Source organism: Pelodiscus sinensis, chromosome 6 (assembly GCF_052426305.1).
Source record: "Pelodiscus sinensis isolate ZL-2025 chromosome 6, ASM5242630v1, whole genome shotgun sequence".
Classification (NCBI taxonomy): domain Eukaryota; kingdom Metazoa; phylum Chordata; order Testudines; family Trionychidae; genus Pelodiscus; species Pelodiscus sinensis.
The window spans coordinates 88,054,664-88,079,213 of NC_143057.1; the positions used below are offsets into that span (position 1 = coordinate 88,054,664).

Below are 24,550 nucleotides of genomic sequence, written 5' to 3' on the forward strand. Positions count from 1 at the left end.
ATCAATATCAAATCCAGCTCAAGAACATTGTCTTGATGGGCAAAAGGGATGCATTTATCAGTCATGTTAGCTCTAGAATGTTAGCTTAAAATGACTGAAAAGCACTACAAAGGTGCAAACTAACATGGGCTTAAACTGCAGCAAGGGAGGTTTAGGTTGGACATTAGGAAAATGTTCCTAACTGTTAAGGTAGTCAAACACTGGAATAAATTGCCCAGGGAGGTTGTGGAATTCCCATCTCTGGAGATATTTAAGAGTAGGTTAGATAAATGTCTATCAGGGATGGTCTAGACAGTATTTGATCCTGTCATGGGGGCAGGGGACTGGACTCTATGACCTCTCGAGGTCCCTTCCAGTCCTAGTATTCTATGATTCTATGTTTCAATGTATGTTAGCTGTCTGTGTTGTATCCTGGTGATGGAAGGTACTAAAGTTGCAGAATGGTAACGTATTGCAGAGAAAAGGAACTCAACTTTTGTTTTAACAATCTCAGTTTGTTGGAGACATTTATATAGCTTCTATTTTATATTTTTTGTTACTAGTTGAACCAAAAAGTTTAAGCATTATATATAACAACTTTAATATACAAAATATTGAAGATTTAATGTGTGATATGTAGGAATTAAAAGGTCCAGTCTCTGATATAACTAGTATATTATTCTTAAATGACTCAAAACTATATTAAATTATCACTAAAATACAGCCACTTCTTAGAAGGGAGGGAATGGAATTCAGCCAGTTAGCTAGCACATAGCATGCTTCATGACAGTGTAGAGGGAGGAAATGAAAGAATTTAAATCAAGGTCACCAGAAAAACTGTTACTCTTGCAAAAAAAAAAAAAAGTACCATGCAGAAACTCTGATTCTGAGGGTTCCATACATGTGGTAGGATACAATTTCCTGAAGTTTATCTTTGGAATAATAAAGGACTGAATAAATATTTAACAAGAGATAATTCTATATCCATATAGCTAAAAGGCAGAAGGGACAATTCTATTATCCTATTTGATCTCCTGTATATCACAGGCCATTAAATTTCACACAGTTACCCATGTGTTGAGACCAGTACCTTATCTATGACTTAAGTGTAATGCCCAGAAAGGCATCCAGTCTTGATTTGAAGACACCAGTGGATGGAGAATCCATCATTTCTCTTGATAGCTTGTTCTGCTTGTTAACCACCCTCATTGTTAAAAATGCATGCCTAATCTATTATTTTTCCCTTCGATTCAGGTTATCATGATACATCTGTTGTCATGGTATCTGTGCACACTTTCCAGAGATGTATTAAGTAACATTACTGGCATCTTTCATTTATGGTGCTTTCCTTATTCCTGTTCTCTCCTGGAGGAAAATCTTGTGTGGATTTAAACCTCTCATTTTAATTAGCAAACTACTTTTTCTCATCTTATTTAGGATCAAATGTATGCCCCTGTTTCTCCCAATTTCAAGTCTGCTGCTCTTGCTGATAAGTCTTATCTTAGCAAGATTCTGACTCGGTTATTAGAAATGCACATTACCTGATAGTTTTCCACACATCAAAGCCATCCAGAGGTTTAGTGCTGTTTACAGATCCCCCAACAAGTTTTACTAGAGTTGGTAGCCAGTCAGAGATGTGGATCAGTTCATGACTTTCTACTCCCTTTTGTTTCAGTAAAGGACTTGCAACAAATCCTACTCCACGCACTCCTCCTTCCCAGAGTGTCCACTTTCTTCCTCTCAGAGGCCAGTTATTTCCACCGCCCAAAGTCTGTCCTCCATTATCTGAAATACAGGTAAGCAAAAGAAATGATTTCATGTGTTCATTTTAAATAAATTTACATAACACAGGAATGATATCACAACTGTTGTATAATGTTAAACTCTAATAGCATCAATTACATACAATAATACATCATATTTATCTGATGCTTTGCATCTTTAAAGTAATTACAAATATTAGCCAAAACTGTCACAATCTTAAAGGTAACGTTCTATATTTAAATGTGAACAAGATAAATTGCAGCAAGAGAGCAAAAAGAGTGAATATTACTTTGAGGTGCAAGAAAGCATCCCAGCATTTATAAGAGTAACTGATGAGTTTCCATTATTAGTAAATGTACAACTTTATATAACTAAACTTGACCTACAAGAAAATGTACTTATGTCATTGTCTTTATACTGTTTTCAGGGCATATGTGTTGGATGAATCAGAACTATTTTTAAAAGTTTTAAATATACACAAAGCAAAACTGTATTTTTCTGCACAAGCCTTTTAATCTGTTGCCTGCTTTAGTTTTTAACACATTATCTGTTTTAATTAAAAACCACAAATGTTAACAATTGTGGGAGCAAGGAAACAAGAAGGTGCTGCGTCTGATAATCAGAGAAGACAGCTTTTTACTGTCCTCGCAATGAAGCCAAATGATCTCATTCTTATTTAACTCGGAATCAGTGTAAATTCCTGCTGTAGACACATAATTAGTTTACTCTGAGCAAGAAGGGGGATTTTCTTTGCTAAGGGATAAAGGAACTTAAGTTGTGCGAGATCACACAACTTATTAGCAAATAGCAATATTAGCCTTTATCGACTACTTCCATCTATCCTGCAATAAATTAAATAAACTTTAAAAATAGTAATATACATTTCTATTGCACTTTTCATTCTAGGGTGCTTCAGAGACTGATAAATAAAACATTTTTGAAAAGGAACCATTTGTCTTTTGGAGAGTGACAGCCATGCAGGAAACTAGTATGCATATTTTTACAAAAAGGATCCTTGCCAGGATTTATCAAAATAGGTGGCCTAAGTTAGGCCCACAAATCTATATTTAATTACTTAAAGAAATGGCCCAATTTCTCAAAAATGCAAAGCATTCTGTGGTAGGTTGCCAGATGACTTAACAAAAAATACCGAACACTTTCCTCCTCCTTGTCCCCCCTCCCCCACAAAAACACACACACACACAGAAATTCTCTTGCGCAGCAAAAAAAAAAAAAAAAAAAAAAAAAAAAAATGATCGGGGCCAAAAAACAGTCGCATTCCCTCTAATTCCTGGGACCAGTGTAATAAAAAAGGTGCTGGTATTCCAGGGGAAAAGTTGTTAAACAAAAAAACCCCACACCCAGTTTACCCTTTTAAGAGCACAGCAGGGATTGCCCTTTTTAAGGCAGCAATTTTGAAGTCTGCCTGAGACACTCCATACTCCCCACCTCAGCCAGCCTGAGCTGTGTGTGTTCCAGCAGATGCCCAAGCCAGGAAAAACAGAAAATACTGGACACGTCTGGTATTTTCTGATTTTTATTATTATTATTATTTTTTTTTTAAACCAGACGGAAGGCCCAAATACCGGGCAGTCCGGTTCAATACTGGACACCTGGTAACCATATTCTGTGGCCCTCTGATTTTAAAAAAGGAGGTGCTGGATGTTCAGCACTTATTTAAGTGCTTGAATATGGATTATGGGCACCTCGCTGAAAGCTTTGGCCTTCACATCCACATAAAGCAGACAAGATTTTAGCTTTTATGGAATTAAAGTTCTCCACACAATACATGCATGTAACTCCACTTATCACCTTGTGGTAACTTGTGATTTCAAGTAGACTAGATTCTTGAGTGTTCTAAACAGTGGTTCAAGTAAACTGGTGTGGGAGAGAGAGGGCCCACCAAGTGGGGAGGGGGAGTGTGTGACCTCCCCATGTGATTCTGCCCTATCCCCAGCTCGAGACCCTCTTCACCTCCCTTCCCCATGCCACCTTAGCTGGGAGGAGGAAGAGCTAGAGATAGTACAGCAGTTGGAAGAGCTGCTGAAAGTTCTACTTTCCCCAATGCCCCTCTACCACAACCCACTCCACAGAGCTGTGGGTCTGTGTACAGGGGAGAGGGGCAGGGCTGGGAGTTCTGCTCCCTTCTCTGTTGAGAGAAGCAGAATGCCAGCAGCTCCCAGCCCTACCTCCCTTGCCCTGTATAGAGATGCAGCAGCCAGTGGAAGGGCTGGGGATGGCCAAAAAGCAGGCTTTCTGGTATGCCATACTGGCTAAAAATAACCCGTCAATATGGTGTACTAGACTGTACTGACTAACTTGCACCTCTAGTTTTAAAGTCTGCAGCTAGAAATTGTGCCTGCAGAACTGTTATTGGCAGAGGAAATCATCTGCCACATCTTGACCCAGCTGCTCCTTCCATTTTTGGTGACCGCAGATGCAGAGGGCATGTTAGGGGCATTGCAAGGGAAAGGCAGACCATGAGTAGTACAGAGAGGGGGCAAAGCAGAGCAGAGCCCTCTTGTAGCTTTATTTTGTAGTAGGGCTAGATAACCAGGTGGGGGGGAGGGGAAGGCGGGGAGTTCAGGAAGTCACCCATTCCCTGCAAGATCTCTCTCCATTATATCTGAGAAGAGCTGAGATATAGTAGAGAATCAAACACAAGGTATTTTAAACCTGCTGCTTGTAACACAAAAATATGTGCATTTTATATCTGCTTATTACTAGCTTGCATGTTTACTTTGTTTTGAAAAACAACAGCAATTTTATATATATATATATATAACAATTCTGATAGATCACTGTATCTTATTATAGACTAGTGAGGGGGAAAAAGTTGTATATTTCATGAGACTTAGCCAAATCTCTCATCTTTAAATAATATTTTCCTCAGACCAATCAGGAAATTTGTTCAGGATCTTAATGTTATGTCTGTTTCATTACACCATGTCTAATGTATAACCTGTTAAGATTTCAGAATATTGCCAGCCAGACTTATGTCAACATAAACACAAAAATTACTAAAATAATAGCTTATTTGTTGTTTTTTTAAATAATAGTGTAACATGAGTTTTCTTCCTTGCCCCCAAAGAGCTTATAAAGTGACATTCAAGAAGGGAAAGGCTAGGAGGTAAAACAGATGAGTGGCTGACACATGTACTGATGCACAGAAGTGTCATTAAAATAAATTAAGCATCTCAGAGGGAAAAGTCTTATTTAAAAGTGTGTATCCTTCCCCCTCCCCCCCCCCTCCTCCCCAGTATTTTCACCACTCCAATTATACCATGCAGGCCTGCCAATGGAGGGTGGAGTGATGGGAGGAGGCATTTGCCCCCCAGCCTGGAGCTCCTGGCTGTCACCGCTACTACAGTGGTGGTGGCCAGGAGCTCTGGGACCCTTTAAATTGCCATAGGAGCACCAGAGCACCACTCCATGTGGCTCTTGAGGCTCTTGGGGGGGCCATGCCACAGTCTGGGCTGAGCGCGGTTGGCCCTGCCCCTTCTGCCCTCAGCCCCAACCCTTCTGGAGGTGCAGAGCCAGCCCCCCCCCTTTACCTTGCCCTGGGGCCTGCAGTAGCTGTTGGCTCTGCTTATACCATGATATTCTATTAGATATCAGTTGGAGCTCTCTAGTTTTGTCGAGCTGAAAGAGTTCCCAAACTCATTCTCTTCCCTCTGTGGTGAGATCAGAAGCCTATTATGATAGGCACATGCTTGATTTTTTTTTTTTCATATTCAAGTTATATATATATATATATATATATATATATATATATATATATATATATATATAAATTTTATTCTTCCCCACATGCTCAGTTATCCTAGAAAAAGGACCTGTAATATTTCAGTTTCCTTTAGACAGAACTTGAAACACCTCTCTTGATAGGAGGATAGTGCAGTAGTTTTACACACTCACTCAGGCATCTATCTGCCTCCAGCTTTTACATTCTCAACACAGATCATGTTTGGTTACCATTTAACAATCACACTGATTTCTTTACTAAGGCTACGTCTAGACTGCAAGCCTCTTTTGAAAAAGAGCGTTTAGACTACAACCAGTAACTTCGAAAAAGCAAGGCAATCTGGATGCTCTCTTTCAAAAAAGCACAGTTTGCATTACATAGCGCCTTTCTTCGGAAGAGCACTTTTGATAAAGGCATTATTCCTCGTAAAACGAGGTTTTTCCACTGTCAAAAAATCTGCTGCGTTCTTTCGGTTTATTTTCAAAAGAATGCGGCAGCAGTCTAGACGCAGGGGAAGTTTTTTTTTTTTTTAAAAAGGCCACTTTTTCGAAAAACCCTGTAGTATAGACACACCCTAAGTCAGCACGTCTCTGCTTCTCATTAATACAGATGATGGAGGGACAGATGAAGTGGGCCTGAAGCCAGACCTGAAACTGTCATATTTATGTTTCTGCATCAAAACACTGACGAAATTCTTCATTTTGGGGACCATGTGGAGGATGAAGTCCAAATGGACCTAAGTCCATCTATGTTTACTACATTTTGGTGTAGAGAGACTTAAAAAATAGTTAAATCTTACTTAAAATGTAGGACTTACCTTTAGTGCCAGTTATAGGAAACAGAAATTATTTGTTAGCAAACAAAGTTACTATTGGAAATAATGACTGTAGTTATGGAAACCCCAAAGAGTAGAGAACTGCCAAAATATGTGTGGGGTGTGAGTGTGAGCAACTGAAATTTTTTATAAAATAGCTTTATTAGTGAAATTTCTCAAACATCATAAAGCATGAGCATTTGTGGTAAATACCTTACATTTATATGAATACTACTAAAATATCCAAGTTATCAAAAGGAAGAGTGTGATTAGGGTGATGATCATAATGTACGATCCAAATTAATCACACACTCAGTGCTTGAACGTTTCAAGGCAACTTTTTACTGTTTTTAGCCTTAAGTGTTAGTGATGCAAAGCCAGGGCATTATACAAAACACAGACTTAGATAAACACTTTGACCCACACACTAGTCAACACTAGTCAAGTTTTCAATCAGATAAAAAGGAGAAGTAGCCCTGCTGACCCAGCATTAGCAGGGCAGCACCATAATGGAACTGGAAGCAGCAATATCTGCTTAACGTCACTAAAAAACAAAAACAAACCCAACTGAAGATGGATACAGAGTAGACAGCAAAACCAAAAGTTACTAAGCCTTAGCTTTCTGAGTGCTTTTAAGAGAGTGCACTGCTGTGTGCTAGGCATTATGTGCCATAGATGTGGATTACTGCGGCAGTCCATACCAACTAGTGATTTTGTTATGCTACTAGGATCCTAGTGAAATAAGAGCGAAAAACATAATAGAAATCAAGACTACTTAGTGAGGTGCAAGAAAAGGAAGTGGGGTCCACAGCTGTTATAGTTTTAGTGTGTGTGGGGGAAGTGTGGGGGGGTGGAGAGGAGACAAAGTAGCCCCCTTAAGCTGCAGCTATTAGTCTTTCCTAAGCATAAGTTATTGGAAAAACATGCCATGAAACATTTCAACAAAAAAGTGAATCCACACTACAGGTTGGACCTCCCTGGTCTGGAACCCTCAGAACCTGACCAGTCCTGGATGAGGGATTTTGCTGGACTGGAGAGGTCATTTCTGGACCTCTGCTGCTGGCTTTCCCGCCTGGCCCACTGGCCTCCTTCCTGGTTCCTCACCTCCTACTGGCCCCACTGCCCTGCCAATCCTGGGTAGCCATAGGTGCCCAGGCTCTGGGACCTGCAAGGCAGCCATGCGCAGCACGGGGTATCTTGGACCCACAGGGCAGACGTGTGTGCTGTGCTGGGGCTCCAGGAACTGCTGGGCAGCTGTGAACTGGGGCTCCTTGCCCCACTGAGCTACCGTAGCTCCCAGCCCCGCTGGGCAGCCCTCCTGCCGCATGCTGATAGTGGGCTCGCTGTGGGCAGCCCACTGTCTTGCCAGCTCCACAGGGATCCTTGCCACTGGCCCTCCACTGGGACTCTTTGGTCATACAACATCCATGCCAGACCATGGATGTTGCCAGACCGGAGAATCACAATTAAGAGAGTTTTGACCTGTAGTTAGATCACTGATAACCAGGCAACTACAAAAGAGCTAAAAGTAGCTCCTAAGGAAGCAACTGGATTCATTTCTGAGGGCCAGGAATCTGGTGGAAGACATCCCAGATTTTACAAATGTAGAGTCTCTGGGCATGAAAGTTACACCTTTTTTTAAAAAAGCCCTACATTTCTATAAAAATATAGATGCTAGATAATCTCAAAGAACAGAACACATCGATATATAAAGTTACGTCATCAAGGTTGATGTAAACAATTTTATTGTGGCTCATCAGTATACATATAACCACAGGATAATGACATACTGACATGTTCCTGTGATCAGCCTGACTACAGCTGCAGGAGACTAACCAATTTTTGCTTTAGAAACCATTCACATATTCTCTTCTTTAGAATATTTTTACAAGGATTTGGAAATTTGATCTAGAGTGAATATCACCCATTACTGCAGCAAAAGCAAGTCTTCCCTCCAAAAACTACCTACCTCTCCAATGAAAAAGTCACTGTAAAAAATCTATTTATTTTGCAAACACTTAGAAAAACACCAGATGTGCTAGCATTGAAAATCTTCTCACAGCTCTATTCTTCTCTCCTCAATTGTACTGAGGAAGCAGAATACTGAAATTTTCAGTACTGAATAATTTGAATATTACCTCAAAAGGAAAAGTATAGGGAAGGCAGGGCATATGCTTCTGTTACCTTTAATCTGCATGCCCAGATTACAAAATTAAAGGTTGTCAGGATGAGACGAAAGGGTCCAGAACATGACATACTATACAAAGCCTGCAGAAGTGGCCAAAGTTAAACTGAAATTTCCATAGACTTGATGAAAGCAAGTTTGCCAGAGCATGAGATGAGAGAGCAGGGACAGAGTTTGCCACCCGGGGAGCCAGCTGGAATTATAACTGTAATGATAACCCGCAGATACTCAAAATCCAAAAGGTTTTGCTGAAGATTCTGGGGTATGACTAGAAGCCCAGACTCCTCTCGTTACCTCCAGAGACCACACCATCCAAGTCAGCATGGCTGTCCCATCTCCCTCACAGATTTCAAATCCTGAAAAGCACCTGACAAGAATACCTAGATGGGAGCCGGTATAAATAAATCTTGAAAGTAACATAATCTCTGGGAAACCTTTCAGTATTTCCAGAGAAATGATCATATGAAGAACAACTTGGTCCTTGCTACATTGCTCTAGTTTTTCCTCTTACCCCAAAGCCCATGGGTATCTCATTGATATGAATAATCTTTTGTGGAATTAATAGGGTAGGCAAAGAATTCATATAGCCACATCCTAACTTCCTCCCAATAGATACTGGGCACAAGTTTTTGTTTTTATTCTCCTCCCATACCACTGCCTTTGCAGGAAATACTAGGAAAAGGGAGGCGAGTAACATGACCTTAGGATTCTTTATCTGGAAAGTTTATGTTGGGGTGTGTGTGTGTGTTGTTCAAGGATCAGGAAAAAAGTTTAAAATATTACACTGTTTTTGTATTGTTCTAGTGTACAATTATAAACATTGAATATCCCTTTAATAAGGAAACCCAACTAATTTTCTCCTGCCAAGCAACTGTTCATATGATTAATATGCATACTAATTTATATTCTCATGAGACTTTGTCTCTATCAAAAGAAACATTTAATTGAATCTGTAATTTGTAAATAGTTTTTCTAGGCTTCTCAGAGAAATCAATGAATAAAACTGGACAGGCAGGTCTGTTTCCATCAAAATCTTGTCTGAAGAGCTGCCAGACACTAAAAATTCTGGCTGCTGCAACATATGTAACAGTGGGTGAGACATATCTAGCTAATAAACAGTTTGATCATTGTGTATCTCTGAAGAACAGTGGGATTGTAAAAGAACTAAAGTCCAGAATAAGCAAGATTTTTGAGAAGCCCGTAGCAGATTTTATATTTTTTCCTTACAAAAGACATATTAAAGTGGAGTATAATGACACAGTGTGACCTTCAGGCCACTAACCCTGCTACTCATCAGAATCCACTGGCTTTCCTTATTCCCCAAGTAATCATACTTGATGATGGGATAGCACTTCTTAGGGGTTTGCCTCAAATGCTTTAGGATAGAGATAATGGGTTTCCCTCCCAAACTGCCTCTCAGAAAAGGTCAGAATTTTTCACATCAAAGATATATTCCATTTGACTTCAACACATTTTACCTAAGCCTGAAATGGGACTAATTATATGCTGGATTTTTAAAAGCAGAGATTATGATAAACCAGATTACAAATAAAATAAGCAGTAAATTCAATATAGCTGGTGTTAGGTCTATATTGCTTAATTCTTATCTGGATTGAGCTGTAGTAAAGTCTCAAGCTTACGTGTTTAGAAAGCACTTTTCTCTTTTGCTTTCTCTGACCCTTTTGACTGTCTCAGAGGGGAAGTAGTCATGTTAGTCTGTATCTGCAAAAACAATGAGGAGTCCTGTGGCCCTTAAGAGACTAACAGATTTATTAGGCTATAAGCTTTCATAGGTAAAACCCACTTTATCAGATGAACTGGAGTTTACAGAAGCATGGGTATATATTCAAGAGCAAAAGAAAGAGGGTACATGTGTAAATAAGGCTAATCAAGTCAGAAGTGACTCATTCACAGCAGCTGATGTGGAAATGTGGATATCTAGAGAGGGGAAACTGCCTTTGTAATGTGTTAACCAGTTAAGATCCTTATTCAATCCTAAACTGATAGTATTGAATGTGCAAATGATTTTGAGTTCAACTGCCTCCTTCTGTGATGGGGTTTTGAAATTCTTTTGTAGAAGGATGGCTACTTTCAAATCTATTACTGAATATCCAGATATCATTCCATATAGCTACACAAGCAACACCATTACATATAGCTACATAAGCCACACCATCAGGGGGCTCATCCATCTCCACATCCACTAACATGATATATATCATCAAGTGCCAGCGCTCCTCTGCAATGTATATTTGCCAAATGATAAAATGAACACAAATCAGATATCAGGAACGGTAACACTCCTAAATCTGCAGGGGAACATTTTAACCTTCCTGGACATTCAATAATGTATTTAAAAGTAGCCATCCTTCTGCAAAGAATTTCAAAATCCAATTACAAAGGGAGACAACCTCTGTTCTGCACCCAACCTCCATCCCAGACCCCACTCCTCCTCCATTAATTTCATGGAAGATTGCAGCCCTTGACCACTTACCAAATTCTTGGAGTCCCGTCCCCCCCCCCCCCATCAAAAATTATTGTCCAACCCTGACCTACAGTCTTTGTTCTTAGCAGTATACATTTACATTCAGGCTATTAACATGCATATTGTTTGCTTTTATCCTGTTTAACAACTGATTCATGTCCTTTCATCTCAGTGACCTGTCGTCTTCATCATTTAGCACTCTCCCAATTTTTGGAATGTCTCTAAGCTTTACTAGTGATGATTGTATGTTTTCTTCCAGGTCACTGATAAACATTTGCTTTTTGACAACTAACAGTATGTTTATGTTCTTGTTCTTATGTTCAACCAGTTTTTAAATCCATGTACTGTGTGCCCTGTTAATGTTATATTATTCTAACTTTTTAATCAAAATGCCATGTGGGACCAAGTCATAGGATTACAGAATGAATAGAACTGGAAGGAACCTCAAGAGATCATTAAGTTCAGTCCCCTTCACTCATGGCAGGACCAAAAGCACTATCTAGATTAGGAGTGGGTAACCTTTTTTGGCAAGAAGTCAATGACCGACAGAAAAATCAGTCTAGGGGAAAAAGACACTCACCTGATCACCTCACTCACAGGGTGCTGGGGCTCCACTCATGCTGCAGTCCAGGGGAAGGGGGCATTGAGGCTCAGGGCTTCTCCTGGCAGTGAGGCCAGCCAGCGTTTGCACTCCAGACCTATAGGGGGTGGGCACCGAGGCTTGGAGACTTGCTGTGGGGCTGAAGCGCAACTGCCAGCTCACCCTGCTGTGGGTGGAAGCCCTGAGCTTTCCGTGGGTAGGGACAGATGAACTCTTCTGAGGCTCTGGGGTTATTACATTTTGTTGGGCCCCCTACACTCCAGGATGGGGCTAAAAATGAGGGGCTCAGAGTCCAGGAAGGGGTTGCAGCTTGAAGCAGCAGTGTGGAAGGGAGGGAGAGAGGTCTCTGAAAAGGCTCTGGGGTGCTGCTGAAACATTTGGGGCTGGAGGAGCTCTAGGTTGAAGCCAACTGGAGTGGGCTCAAAGGCAGGAGGTTGTGACTGTGGGGTCTGGGAGAGATAGGGTACCAAGAGGGCGCGGGGTTGTGGTACTGGGTCTGGAAGACAGTTAGGGTGCTGGAAGGGTCTAGGGCTGGGGCAGAGAGCTGGGATTCAAGACATTCATCTGGGGCAGATCCTCTTTGGTGGTGGTAGGGAGAAGCAGCTGACTCCATGAGGCCTTTTACTCCTCTGCAGGTACCACTCCCCACAACTCCCACTGGCCACAACTTCTGGCCATTGGGAGCTGCAGAGAGGCATTGCAGCAAGGGAGGACAGCACAGGGAACAGAGTTTCCCCTGACACTGTGACATGGCTCCCACCAGGAAGGTCTGGCTTGGAACACGGGGGCTTTAGTGGCTGCAGCCCAGGGCTCCAGGCCAAGGGGGCTCTCCCTTAGCCCTGTGTTGCATCTCCTAAAGCCCCTTTCTTGTATATGGCCCTGACAGTAGACCAGATCAAAGCAAGCCGCAGGCTGAACAGGTTATGGGCTTCCTACCCTTGAATTTGACCATCCCTGTTTGTCTAGGGATAATGGTAAGTTAACAAATGGGACTAAGGATGTGGAGGTAGATATTACCATATCCGAGGTAAAAGCCAAACTTGCACAGCTTAATGGGAGTAAATCGGGGGCCTCAGATAATCTTCATCCAAGAATATTAAAGGAACTGGCACATGAACTTGCAAGTCCATTAGCAAAAATTTTTAATAAATCTCTAAACTCAGGGGTTGTACCATTTGACTGGAGAATTGCTAATATAGTTCCTATTTTTAAGAAAGGGGGAAAAAAGCGACTCGGGTAACTATAGGCCTGTTAGTTTGACATCTGTAGTATGTAAGATCCTGGAAAAAATTTTGAAGGAGAAAGTAGTTAGAGACATTGAGGCTAATGGCAATTGGGACAAATTACAACATGGTTTTACAAAAGGTAGATCGTGCCAAACCAACCTGATCTCCTTTTTTTTGAGAAAGTAACTGATTTTTTAGATAAAGGAAATGCAGTGGATCTAATCTACCTCGACTTTAGTAAGGCATTTGATACAGTACCACATGGGGAATTATTGGTTAAATTGGAAAAAATAGGGATTAATATGAAAGTTGAGAGGTGGATAAGCAACTGGTTAAAGGGGAGACTACAGCGGGTCATATTGAAAGGTAAACTGTCAGGTTGGAGGAAGGTTACTAGTGGTGTTCCTCAGGGATCAGTTTTGGGGACAATTTTATTTAATCTTTTGGTGCCAAGATCAGCAATAAAAAGTGGAAGTGTCCTAATGAAATTTGCGGATGACACAAAGTTGGGAGCTATTGCCAATTCAGAAAAGGATAGGGATATCATACAGGAAGATCTGGATGATCTTGTAAATTGGAGTGATAGCAATAGGATGAAGTTTAGTAGTGAGAAGTGTAAGGTTATGCATTTAGGGATTAATAACAAGAATTTTAGTTATAAGCTGGGGACACATCAGTTGGAAGTAACGGAGGAGGAGAAGGACCTCGGAGTCCTGGTTGATTATAGAATGACTAGGAGCCGCCATTGTGACATGGCCGTGAAAAAGGCTAATACGATCTTGGGATTTATTAGGCGAGGTATTTCCAGTAGGGATAAGGAGGTGTTAGTGCCATTATACAAGGCATTGGTGACACCCCATTTGGAATACTGTGTGCAGTTCTGGTCTCCCATGTTTAAGAAGGATGAATTCAAACTGGAACAGGTACAAAGAAGGGCCACTAGGATGATCCGAGGAATGGAAAACCTGTCCTATGAAAAGAGACTCAAGGAGCTTGGCTTGTTTACTTTAACCAAAAGAAGGCTGAGGGGGGACATGATTGCACTTTTTAAATATATTAGAGGGATAAATACCAGGGAGGGAGAGGAATTATTTAAGTTTAATACCAATGTGGACACAAGAACAAATGGATATAAGCTGGCTAGTTGGAAGTTTAGACTTGAGATTAGACGAAGGTTTCTAACCATTAGAGGAGTGAGGTTCTGGAACGGCCTTTCAAGGGAAGTAGTGGGGGCAAAAGACCTATCTGGTTTCAAGATTAAACTAGATGGGTTTATGAAGGGGATAGTTTGATGAGATAACATGATTTTGGTAACTAATTGACCATTCATTATCAGTGGGAAATAGGTCAATGGAGGGATGATAGGAGTTACTATAGAGAATTTTCTGGGTGTCTGGCTGATGAGTCTTTCCCACATGCTCAGGGTTTAGCTGATCGCCATATTTGGGGTCGGGAAGGAATTTTCCTCCAGGGTAGATTGGCAGAGGCCCTGGAGGTTTTTCGCCTTCCTCTGTAGCATGGGGTACAGATCACAGCTGGAGGATTCTCTGCATCTTGGGGTCTTCAAAGTATTTGAAGGCTTCGATATCGGAGATATAGGTGAGAGGATTATTCTAGGAGGGGTGGGTGAGATTTTGTGGCCTGCACTGTGCAGGGGGTCAGACTAGATGATCATAATGGTCCCTTCTGACCTTAAAGTCTAACTTGCTCTTAAATCTCCAGGAATGGAGATTCCACAACCTCCCCAAACAATTTATTCCAGTGCTTAACCACACAGTCAGGTAGGAAAATCTTCCTAATGTCCAAGCTAAACCTCCTTTGCTGCAATTAATTTAATTAATTGCTTCTTGTCCTAGCCTCAGAGGTCAAAGAGAACAATTTTTCTTCCTCCTCCTTGTAGCAACCTTTTTGTTACTTGAAAATTGATATCATGTCCCCGCTCTGTCTTCTTTTTTGCATACTAACATCCAATACTTTCAATCTTCCTGTATAGGTCATGTTTTCTAGACCTTTAATCATTTTTCTTGCTCTTCTCTGGATCTTTTCCAATTTATCCACATCTTTCCTGAAATATAGTGCCCAGGACTGGACACAGTACTCCCACTGAGTAGAGCAGAAGACAAATTTTTTGTATCTTGCTCACAACACTACTTCTTATACATGATGTTTGCTATTTTTTTTTATAACAGTGTCATACTCTTGACTCATATTTAGCTTGTGATCCACTATAATCCACTAGATCCTTTTCTACAGTACTCCTAGGCAGTCATTCCCCATTTTATATGCATGAAACTGATTGTTCCCTCCTAAGTGGAGTACTTTGAATTTATCCTTATTAAATTACCTCAGACCATTTCTCCTATTTGTCCAGATCATTTTGAAATATAACCCTGTCCTCCAAAGCACTTGCAACTCCTCCCAGCTTTGTATTGTCCGCAAACTTTACAAGTGTACTCTCCATGTCATTATCTAAATCATTAGTGAAAGATATTGAACAGAACCAGTCCCAAAACTCAGCTCAGCAGAACCCTGCTCATTAAGCCTTGCAGCATGACTATGAACCACTACTAACTACTCTCTGGGAATAGTTAGCAAATTGGTTATGCACCCACTTCATAGTAGCTCCATCTAGGTATTTCCCTTGTTTGTTAATGAGAGGGTCATGTATCAAATGCCTTACCAAAGTCTAGATATACCATATCTACCACTACTCTCTTATCTATCAGGCTTGTTATCCTACCAAAGAAAGCTATCAGGTTGGTTTGACATGATTTGTTCTTTACAAATCCATGCCATTTATTATCACCTTCTAGATGTTTACCAATGGATTACTTAAATTTGCTCAATTATGTACCATGGCACAGAAGTAAAGATGACTGGTCTGTAATTCTCTGGGTTGCCCTTACTTCCCTTTTTATGGTATACTTGCCCAGTATACTTGCCCTTTTCCAGTCTTTTGGAATCTGTCCCATATTCCATGACACTTAAAAGATAAATCAAACATCTCACAGAAGTATATCACTTTAACATTTTTATCAAACTGTAATCAAATTGAAAAACAGGGTATCAAATTAGTTTCACAAGATATGTTTTCCATAAACTAATCTGGATTTGCATTATCCTCTTCTAATTCTTTATCAAATCAAGTCCTATGTCAGACTCAAACTCAGATTTTAAGGGCAGAAGAGACCATCACAATCATTTCGTCTGAACTCCTGAATATTGCAGGCCACAGAACCTTACCAACTCACTTCTCCCTAATCCTTGGCTAAATTACTGAAGTCCTCAAATCATAATTTCTAGACTTCAAGTTACAGAGAATACACCATTTACTCTAGTTTAAAACAACAAGTGATGCACACTCCATGCTGCAAAGCAAGGTGAAAACACCCCAAGGTCTCTGCTAACCTGATGGGGAGAGGGAATTCTTTCCCCACCCCAAATATGGTGATCATTTGGACCTGGAACATACCCACATGACCCACTTGGCAGATACTTACGCAATAATTCTCTGTAGTAACTGAAGCCCTGACTTCTTCATTCCACGAAGAAGAGGGATCTTCCAAAAGAGGGCTTTTTCCCAACATTTGGCCCAGTGTAGACGGGCCAAATATCGGAAAAGCCTCTTCCGAAAAAAAAGCGGAAAAAGATGCAAATTGCAGAACGCATTTTGCGTACCTTTTTCCAAAAAAAAGTTGTAGTCTAGACATAGCCTCAGAGTCCTCACGATCTACTGTCCTATCTCTGGCTATTCGGGATATTTGCTAATAGTACTCGCAGATGGGCCTCATGGCATTGGAAGGAGTCTCATTATACCATCTCCTTCATGAACTTATCAAGCTTAGTCTTGAAGATGATTAGGTTTTTCCCCCCACTTCTCCAGTTGAAAGAGTTGTTCCAGAACTTCACTCCTCTGATGGTTAGAAACCTTCATCTAAGTTCAAGCTTAAACTTGTTTCTTGCCAGTTTATATCTATTTGTTCTTGTGCCAGCATTGGTGTTTATATTAAATAACTCCCCTTCCCCTCTGGTATTTATCCCTGGAATATATTTACACAAGTGTTAACAATGATACAATAGCGATGCAAATTTTGCCCACAGGAGTCACCTTCAGCACAGGGCCAAATATATAAATGTAACAATAGTCTTTGGCATGTGGGGATTGAATGCACAAATGAATGAATGAGGAATAAAAGAAGATATTTTAAGAATACAGAAAAATTTAGTTAACTTCCCTTAAGAAAAATGCTACAGTTTTATCTATTATAAAAGATTTAATTCACCAATCAACATAAATCTAATTGCATGACTATTGTGTGCATCCAGATACAAAACAATCTGGAAAATGAACTTCTGACAAAACACTGAAACAATTTAACTTTCCACAGAGTTCGTATGTTACCTGAATACCATAAGGTTAATACAGTATGGACAAAATTTCTAAGTGTGGGCACCTACAGGTATATACCCAAATGCATTTATGTGGTCTACACGGATGCTTAAAATTAGGCACCAAAGTTTGCAACCTTGACTGAGTACCAACCAATACTAGGTGTGGAGGCAGGAAAAGGGAATAAGGGAATTTGTGTGCAGCCATCTTGGTCTTGATAACAAGAGAGCAAGAGTCAGGCTAAGTCTGTGGCCTGACAAAGCGAGATCTGTAATTAGACGCTGCCTTTGCCTCTCGCCTCCATACAGAGATAAGGATAGAATGCTGACTCTGGTAAGGACCTTGAGATAAGGAGCATCTGGGTGGAACTAAATAACTGTTAACCATTGGTGTTTGTAATGGGAAGGAGACTAATTGTTATTGTTATTATATTTAATAGACAGTATATAAACTGCTTCATAATTGCTTGTATTCAAAGATCTGTCTTGGAAGGGGGGGGCTCCCCCCTGTCCAAACCAGTTTTTCCCTTGCTGCAGCTCATAATAAAACTGCCTCTGGCTGCAGAGTGAGGACAATGTTTTCTTCCACATAGGAAAGTAAAGAATGACTGATAAGGAATGTTAAAAGAAAGTCTGTTAAAATAATAAAGTTATAGATTCCAAGAAAGTCCTTTCAAATGTAGCCACCTTTATATCCTACTGGAAGATTTACCTGGCGTTGCTCAGGTCCTTCAGGGCAGGGGGCTGAGAGGTGTGGGGGCTGCCGGAGTCAGGGCAGAGGCTTGGGGATATGGGTGCTCAAGCCAGAGGGCTGGGGTACACGTGATGGGGCACAAGAATCAGAGCAGGGGGTTGGAAGGTGTGTAGGGGACTGAAGAGAGGGAGTGGGGGACTCAAGGGAGCAGGTGGGGACCAGGCTGCCTGGTCACTGTTTGCTCCATGGGGCTGGCCCCCAGCTCTATGGAACTCTTTGAGTGAGGGGGCATGCTTGCTTTCTGCCCTCAGGATCATTCAGAAGTATAATGTCCCCTGGGGTCACTGTAGAGTATCTGTCCTTGCTATCACAGCCCTTGCACATCCCATTGGTCTGGTAAAACCAAATGCTGACCTTGTTTTTAGTTACAATTAAGAGGTAGCTGCATACCAAACTTGGTGGCCCTAGTTCTTACCATTTAGAAAGAGTTCTGAACAGACCGACTCAGACGGACAGACAGACAGATGTACTAAACTCTCTCAAATATATAGACAGATATAGGCAACCAAAATAATACCAATGAATATAGTATTAATGGTTACTCACAGTGAAACCTGAAACAGAGAAAGGAGAAAAATATAGCCGTAGGTAGCCGGAATATAAACACACACGTAGATTAGGGATGTAAGTGACTAGTCGACTATCCAATAAGTAAAAGCTTACTGGATGGTTGACTAGTCCCTCAACTAGTCACTCCCCTCCCCCTTCCCTCACCTCTATCAGGGAGCTGGAGCAGGTCTCTGTGGGGGGCAGGGGAGGCAGGTGGGTAGCAGGGACTGGGCACCAGCTGGGAATCAGCTGATTCCCGGCTCGTGCCCAGTCCCAGACACTGCACCCTCTGCTTTTTAAATGTATTAAGAGCTGGGAAGCTCTTAATACATTTAAAAATCAGAAGCACATTGGGGGGACCCAACACAAGCCAGGACGACCGATTCCTGGCTTGCACTGGGTCCCCCCCCCCCCACCCCACCACCACCACCACTGGGCTTTAGTCTTTTAAAAGTATTAAGAGCTGACAGGCTTTTAATACATTTACAAGGCAGAGCCACAGGGGTTTACCTGATCTAACCCCACTGTGACTGCCCTGCTTACTGACGAATCCACTAGTCTATTAGTTGATTGAACAAAAGTTAACATCCTTAACTCAGATGTTGCAAAACTATTCACCATTTAATGTATATCATACTGCAGTGCTTAAGGAGAATGTACTTTACTAAATAGTGGGTATAGATCAGCTCTGCCCTAATATTTGCTGAGGGGCAAGTTAGGTGCAGTATTTTGTTTCAGGCTCATCTTCAGTTATAACAATTGGACTTGTGTTCTGACAAAAACGTATTTCCTCATCTCTTTATTTGTATTGGTAGCGCTTGTTTTCATACCCAGAATTCTAATACACACAATTTTCTCATCTCAGCTGTGCACTCCACTGAACCAATTTACAATTTAAAAATTGCTGAATTTCTGAGGTTGTGGGGTGCAGAGCTCCAGCTCTTGGAATTTCTCTTCATAGGCCCCTGTGATAAATTGATCCTGCATGCATCTTTCTGATATGGAGAGCATGCCAAATTCTGTTTGGAGGATTTATCTAAAGTCCTGTAGTATTACAAAGATGTTTATTTTTCTTCATTTTATAATATTAAAAACAAATGAAAATGCCTTCAAAATACTGAAAGAATGTATATTTTCTACAGCTATTTCAGAAACTGTGAGCTGCTAAGACCCTAAAACTATTCACTGCCTGCAATCCTCTACAAAACATGATCAGTCAGATAAATATTGTCAATAACAATAAATGTTGCTGGTTCTAGTTTCAGGACTTGATTAACAGATTGTTTTTCTTTTAACAAAGTGAAGCAATCTTATTTCCACTTCCATCTTAAGGAAAATCAATTAAGACAATTGCCCCTCCTTTAAAATAAAGGAGCTCTGTAAGTATTTATTCTCAATTAAATTTGAGTTTGAGTTTAGTTTTCTAGTGCCACCTATATGTACAGTAGTCAGGAACAGGATAAAGTGATGCTTGGGTAGGACTGGTAACTAGTAGCAAGTCATGAGCACATGCCAGGGAGTATCGAATTTCCAGGTTCAAGACTCTTTAACTGCTGGAATTTGCTTGCTTGCTGGCACCTTTTGGGTGTTTTTATTCAGTTACGGCATTCAGAAGTTTATTTTGAGTATTATATTCAGGGCTCAACAAATAATACAATCTACTCGCCCGTGGTGAGTAGATTGTAACCCGGAAGAGCTGGATTGCCGGACAGCGCGGCTGGCGAGCCCTGAATATATATTTGTGTCTCTTCCTATGTTTACAGGAACTGTGTGATTATTTTAGAACAGCACCTACTGATGTAAAATACATTAAGAGCCTAATTAGGATATGTATTTATAGCACCTTTATAAAGGGTTAAAAAAAAAAAGTGAGGCTACTAGAACTGTGCTTTTACAGATGCTATGTATGAGTATCAAGGAGCCAAGTCTATTAAGCATTTATACTTCCAGCTGCATGGAAAATACCGATATCAGTGACTCAACCCTACTGTTTTCTACTTTTAAATCACAGCTGCAAGGTAAGAAGACAATCAAATTGTAACATGTGAGAGTCAGAACCAGTATGACCCAGCTTTAGGTCTATAGCTACTGTTAGTCATAGTAATGTATAAGAGAAGGTTGTTTTGGTTTTTGGGTTTTTTTTAATATAAAATTGGTGAAAACCCAAGACCCTCAAAGCAGAGGAGCTACTAATCAGACTGCCAACCATATAGGAACATTGTGTCAGTTTTCTTCAACTTCTTATTTTAAAAAAATGCTTTGGTTTAATACTTCTTTCAAACCAATATTATTTTGTTCCAAGCATACAAGGCTGCCAAACCTTCCATAGTCATACGTGAATGGCAGGGACAAATGTTCTAATCTGTGCTCAATTTCATAATTTCGCCTGCAAATTTTTTTCTGTTGTAAATGCCTAGTACTCCCTTTCTCATAGTTTACTCAAGGTAGACTGTTGTGACTATGTAGTTTGTCACTTATCTTACACAAAATAAATATAACAATCTGGAGCTAATTTAAGTGGTTTACCATATCAGGATACAGCTGGGAAAGATTTTAAGTAAAAGGCTCAACGTGAACAATAGTACTGTGAAGCTGAACAGCAGAGCACACAGGAAGGCTGTGCAGACAACCTGGCAGACAGCTGTCAGCCACTCCAATAACAATTCCTACAGCCAATGAAAACTGGCCAGCGCCTAAGCTCTCAAACCAGCTCAGAAACACCAACAATAAAAACAAGGGATTAAAAAGTTCAGCATTAATCACAGAAGTGTCATGGCCATAACTCAGGGTTAAGAATATTTAAGCTGTTCTTTAAATGATAACAAGGAGGAACTGCTGTGGTTTTAACATTGCCACTTCTTCACAAGGCTGGCCAAAAACCTTTTAAAAAAATAAAGTATATGCACACGTATTGGTTTTATTCAGCATGAACTTGATTCAGACAATCAGAGAGATTTACATCTGTTTTTCACATCATCTTTCTTCCTGCCTGGAGCAGTTGAATTTTTAACCATTTAGAGACACCTATTTCCTAGCTCAGTTGGCTAGTGGCAATAACCACACATCTGTTGGTTCAAGCATGTTTAAATAAAAATGTTTATTAATACCAATCACTTTAGAATACTGGACATAATCACCTTAACACAAGTTCTTGGACTTCTTCACTAGTTAGCAATATATCTGTGATCTAGGGCTGCATCAATTATTTATTATGATAGTGGCTCTCTACCATTCAAGACTATGCTATACCCCTTTCAGAAGTCTGATTTGTCTTGCATATTCCCATTGTTTCACCTCACTTAATTACAAAATCAAACATAAAAAAAGTCATAGCACACTGTCAGTGGAAAAATGCTTATTTTCTATCTACAGTAAACTTCCAATAATCCGGCACCTTTAGGACCCAGGGGGTGCCGGGTTATCAAATATGCTGGACTATCAGAAGGGAGGGCTATGAGGAGTCTGGGGTGGGGTAGTCCAGCTCTGCCCCAGGTGTCCCCAATTCAGCCGCTACTGGTCAGTTTCAGCAGCAGCTGAATCTGGGACGCCTGCAGCAGAGCAGCTGGGGTGCTTTTGGGTTGGTCCAGTAGCGCCGCCCCTCAGCACTGCGACACCAACCCAGCAGCACCCCAGCTGCTCTGCCCCAGGTGTCCCCGATTCAGCTGCTGCTGAAACTGACCAGCGGCTGACCAGAATCAGCAGCTGGTCAGTTTCAGCAGTGGCTGAATCCGGACGCCTGGGGCAGAGCAGCTGGGGTGCTGCTGGGTTGGTCCCATAGCGCCGTCCCTCGGTGTTGCGGGAACAACCTGGCAGCACTCCAGCTGCTCAGCCCCAGGCGTCCCCAAGAGCAGCTGGGGTGCTGCCGGGTTGGTCCTGCAGCCCTGTAGGGCAGCGCTATGGGACCAACCCGGCAGCACCTCAGCTGCTCTGCCCCGGCTTCCCAGATTCAGCTGCTGGTCAGTTTCAACAGCGCATGAATCAGGGAAGCCGGGCGCAAGAGCAGCTCCAATTGTCTGGCTGCCCGGAGCACTTCCGGGTTCCCGATGGTGCTGGACCATCAGGAGTGCCAGGGCATTGGATGCCGAACCAATGGAGTTTTACTGTATTATAGAATGTGTATCTGTCTCTGCAAGTCTGTTTGTTCAAGAACTCCTTATCGTTTAGGAGAACTAGGACCACCAAATTTGGTATGTACCTTCCTCTTATCATAACTTAAAGCAAGGTAAAGTTTGGTTGTGTAAAAAGACAATGGGATGTGTCTGGAATTTGACTGTTTCTCATGGAAAATGGAAAGGTAGGGGTATGGTAAAAGGGAGCGATGCTGTAAAATGACCACAGGGGAGTGGCAAGGGGCCAGAGATGGGGACCGGGACAACTATAAGCCCACTGGGCCAGCATGGGGCAGGGGTGGAGAAAGGGACATCTATGTACTACGGGGTGGGCAAGATACTGCTTGCGGGCCACAGCCAGCCTGCCAAGCCACTGGATCTGGCCCACAGAACCCATGTCGGGACCTTCATGCACACAGCAGCCACTGTTTTAAGTGTAGGGCTTCTCTATATGACTCTCTGCTTTGGAGGGAGGGGGAAGCTTCGCGTGATCGCCCCCCAGCCCAGTCCTCAGTGCCTATTGGCTGGAAACAACCAGCCAACAGGAACTGTCTCCAGCCAATGTCTCCGCTCCTATTGGCCAGAAACAACCAGCCAATAGGAACTTGAGAGATTGGGCTGGGGGATGCTGGCAGCACAAGCCTCTTCCCCCCCTCTTGGAGCTGCGAGCTATATGGGGGGGGAGGGAACAGCCTGCTGTTTTTAGTGATCTGGGGCTGTAGCAGGCAGAGATCCGAGCTTGCCTTGGGGGTGCTGCAGAGCTGCTGGCCAGGAAACGCTTAGGCAGGGCTACTCAACTTTGGAAGCCCGGGGGGCCACAATGATATTAACAGCACATGCCGAGGGCTGCAACTTGAGTGTGATTGCATATACATGCAAATATATGCAAATAGCTTCTTTCACACTGACAGGCATGAATATAAAAATTAAGGCAAGACTACACAACATGCAGGCCCTATTTAAGTCAGTTCTGCTGGTATTAATAAAATGCAATATTTACCCAATTTCCACACACACGACAGCACTTTTAATGAGCAATGATAATCCAGGAATTTAACTACTAAAACGCATATCAACCCAAACTGCACCGCAGGCTGCAAACAAATGGGCTGCAGGCCACATGTGGCCCACAGGTCGTGTATTGAGTAGCCCTGTGCTTAGGTAAGAGCTTTCCAGCCACAGCCTGCCTCTGGCACCCCTGCCCCTCCTCCAGGTCAGTATCCAAATCCTCTGCATCTCTCTACCCCAAGTTACAACTCCCTCCCAGACTCTGTACCCCTTCCTACATCCCTCCCCCAGGCCAGAATCCTCTCCTGCACTCACACTCCCTCCCAAACTCTGCACCCCATTCCCCTGTCCCAGGTCACCACCCAAACCCTCTGTAGTCTGCACTCTGTTTTCTCCTTCTCCCAGGTCACAATTTCCTCCCCCAGACTTTATATCCCCTCCAATAGCCCCTCCTCCAGGCCAGAATCCTCTCCTGCATCCATATTCCCTCCCCAACCCTACACCTCAATTCCCTGACCCAGCTTACAACCCCCTCCTTCACCCATACCCCCTCTCAGACCTCACACCATCTCCTGCACCCCATGCACCCTTCTACACCCAACCTCCATCCTAGACCCCACGTCTCCACAAGAAAGTGTGGCTCTTGACTACTTTCCAGAATCTTGGCGTTGCCCCCCCTCCCCCTCCCCGAAAAAAATTTATTGCCCATCCCTGCTCTACTATATATTTCGGAGTTTGTCTGTGTGTGTGTCTGACCCCCAACTGGGGGACATGCACCCCTCCCTCGGCTGTGCCCACTGCAGCAGCCATGGGCAGGTGCTTTTCACCTGACTCCAAGCTGCTATGGTGAGAGAAGGCTGGGGTAGTTTTCTCTCCCCAGGGCAGCCTGCACACTGAATCCTCATCCCCAGCCCCACCCCAGAACAATGATTTAAATGAAGA

At 42.1% G+C, this 24,550-nt stretch overlaps 1 protein-coding gene across 2 annotated transcripts in view; it reads right to left on the bottom strand.

Annotated features, from left to right (window-relative positions):
- The window catches only part of ARSB (arylsulfatase B), a 101,902-nt gene that overhangs the window by 43,089 nt on the left and 34,263 nt on the right, over window positions 1-24,550 (bottom strand). For both annotated transcript variants that reach the window (XM_014571538.4, XM_075932330.2), the window contains one exon: window positions 1,521-1,764. In XM_014571538.4, the coding sequence (XP_014427024.3) occupies window positions 1,521-1,764 (244 nt within the window). The remainder of the gene's footprint in view (window positions 1-1,520; window positions 1,765-24,550) is intronic.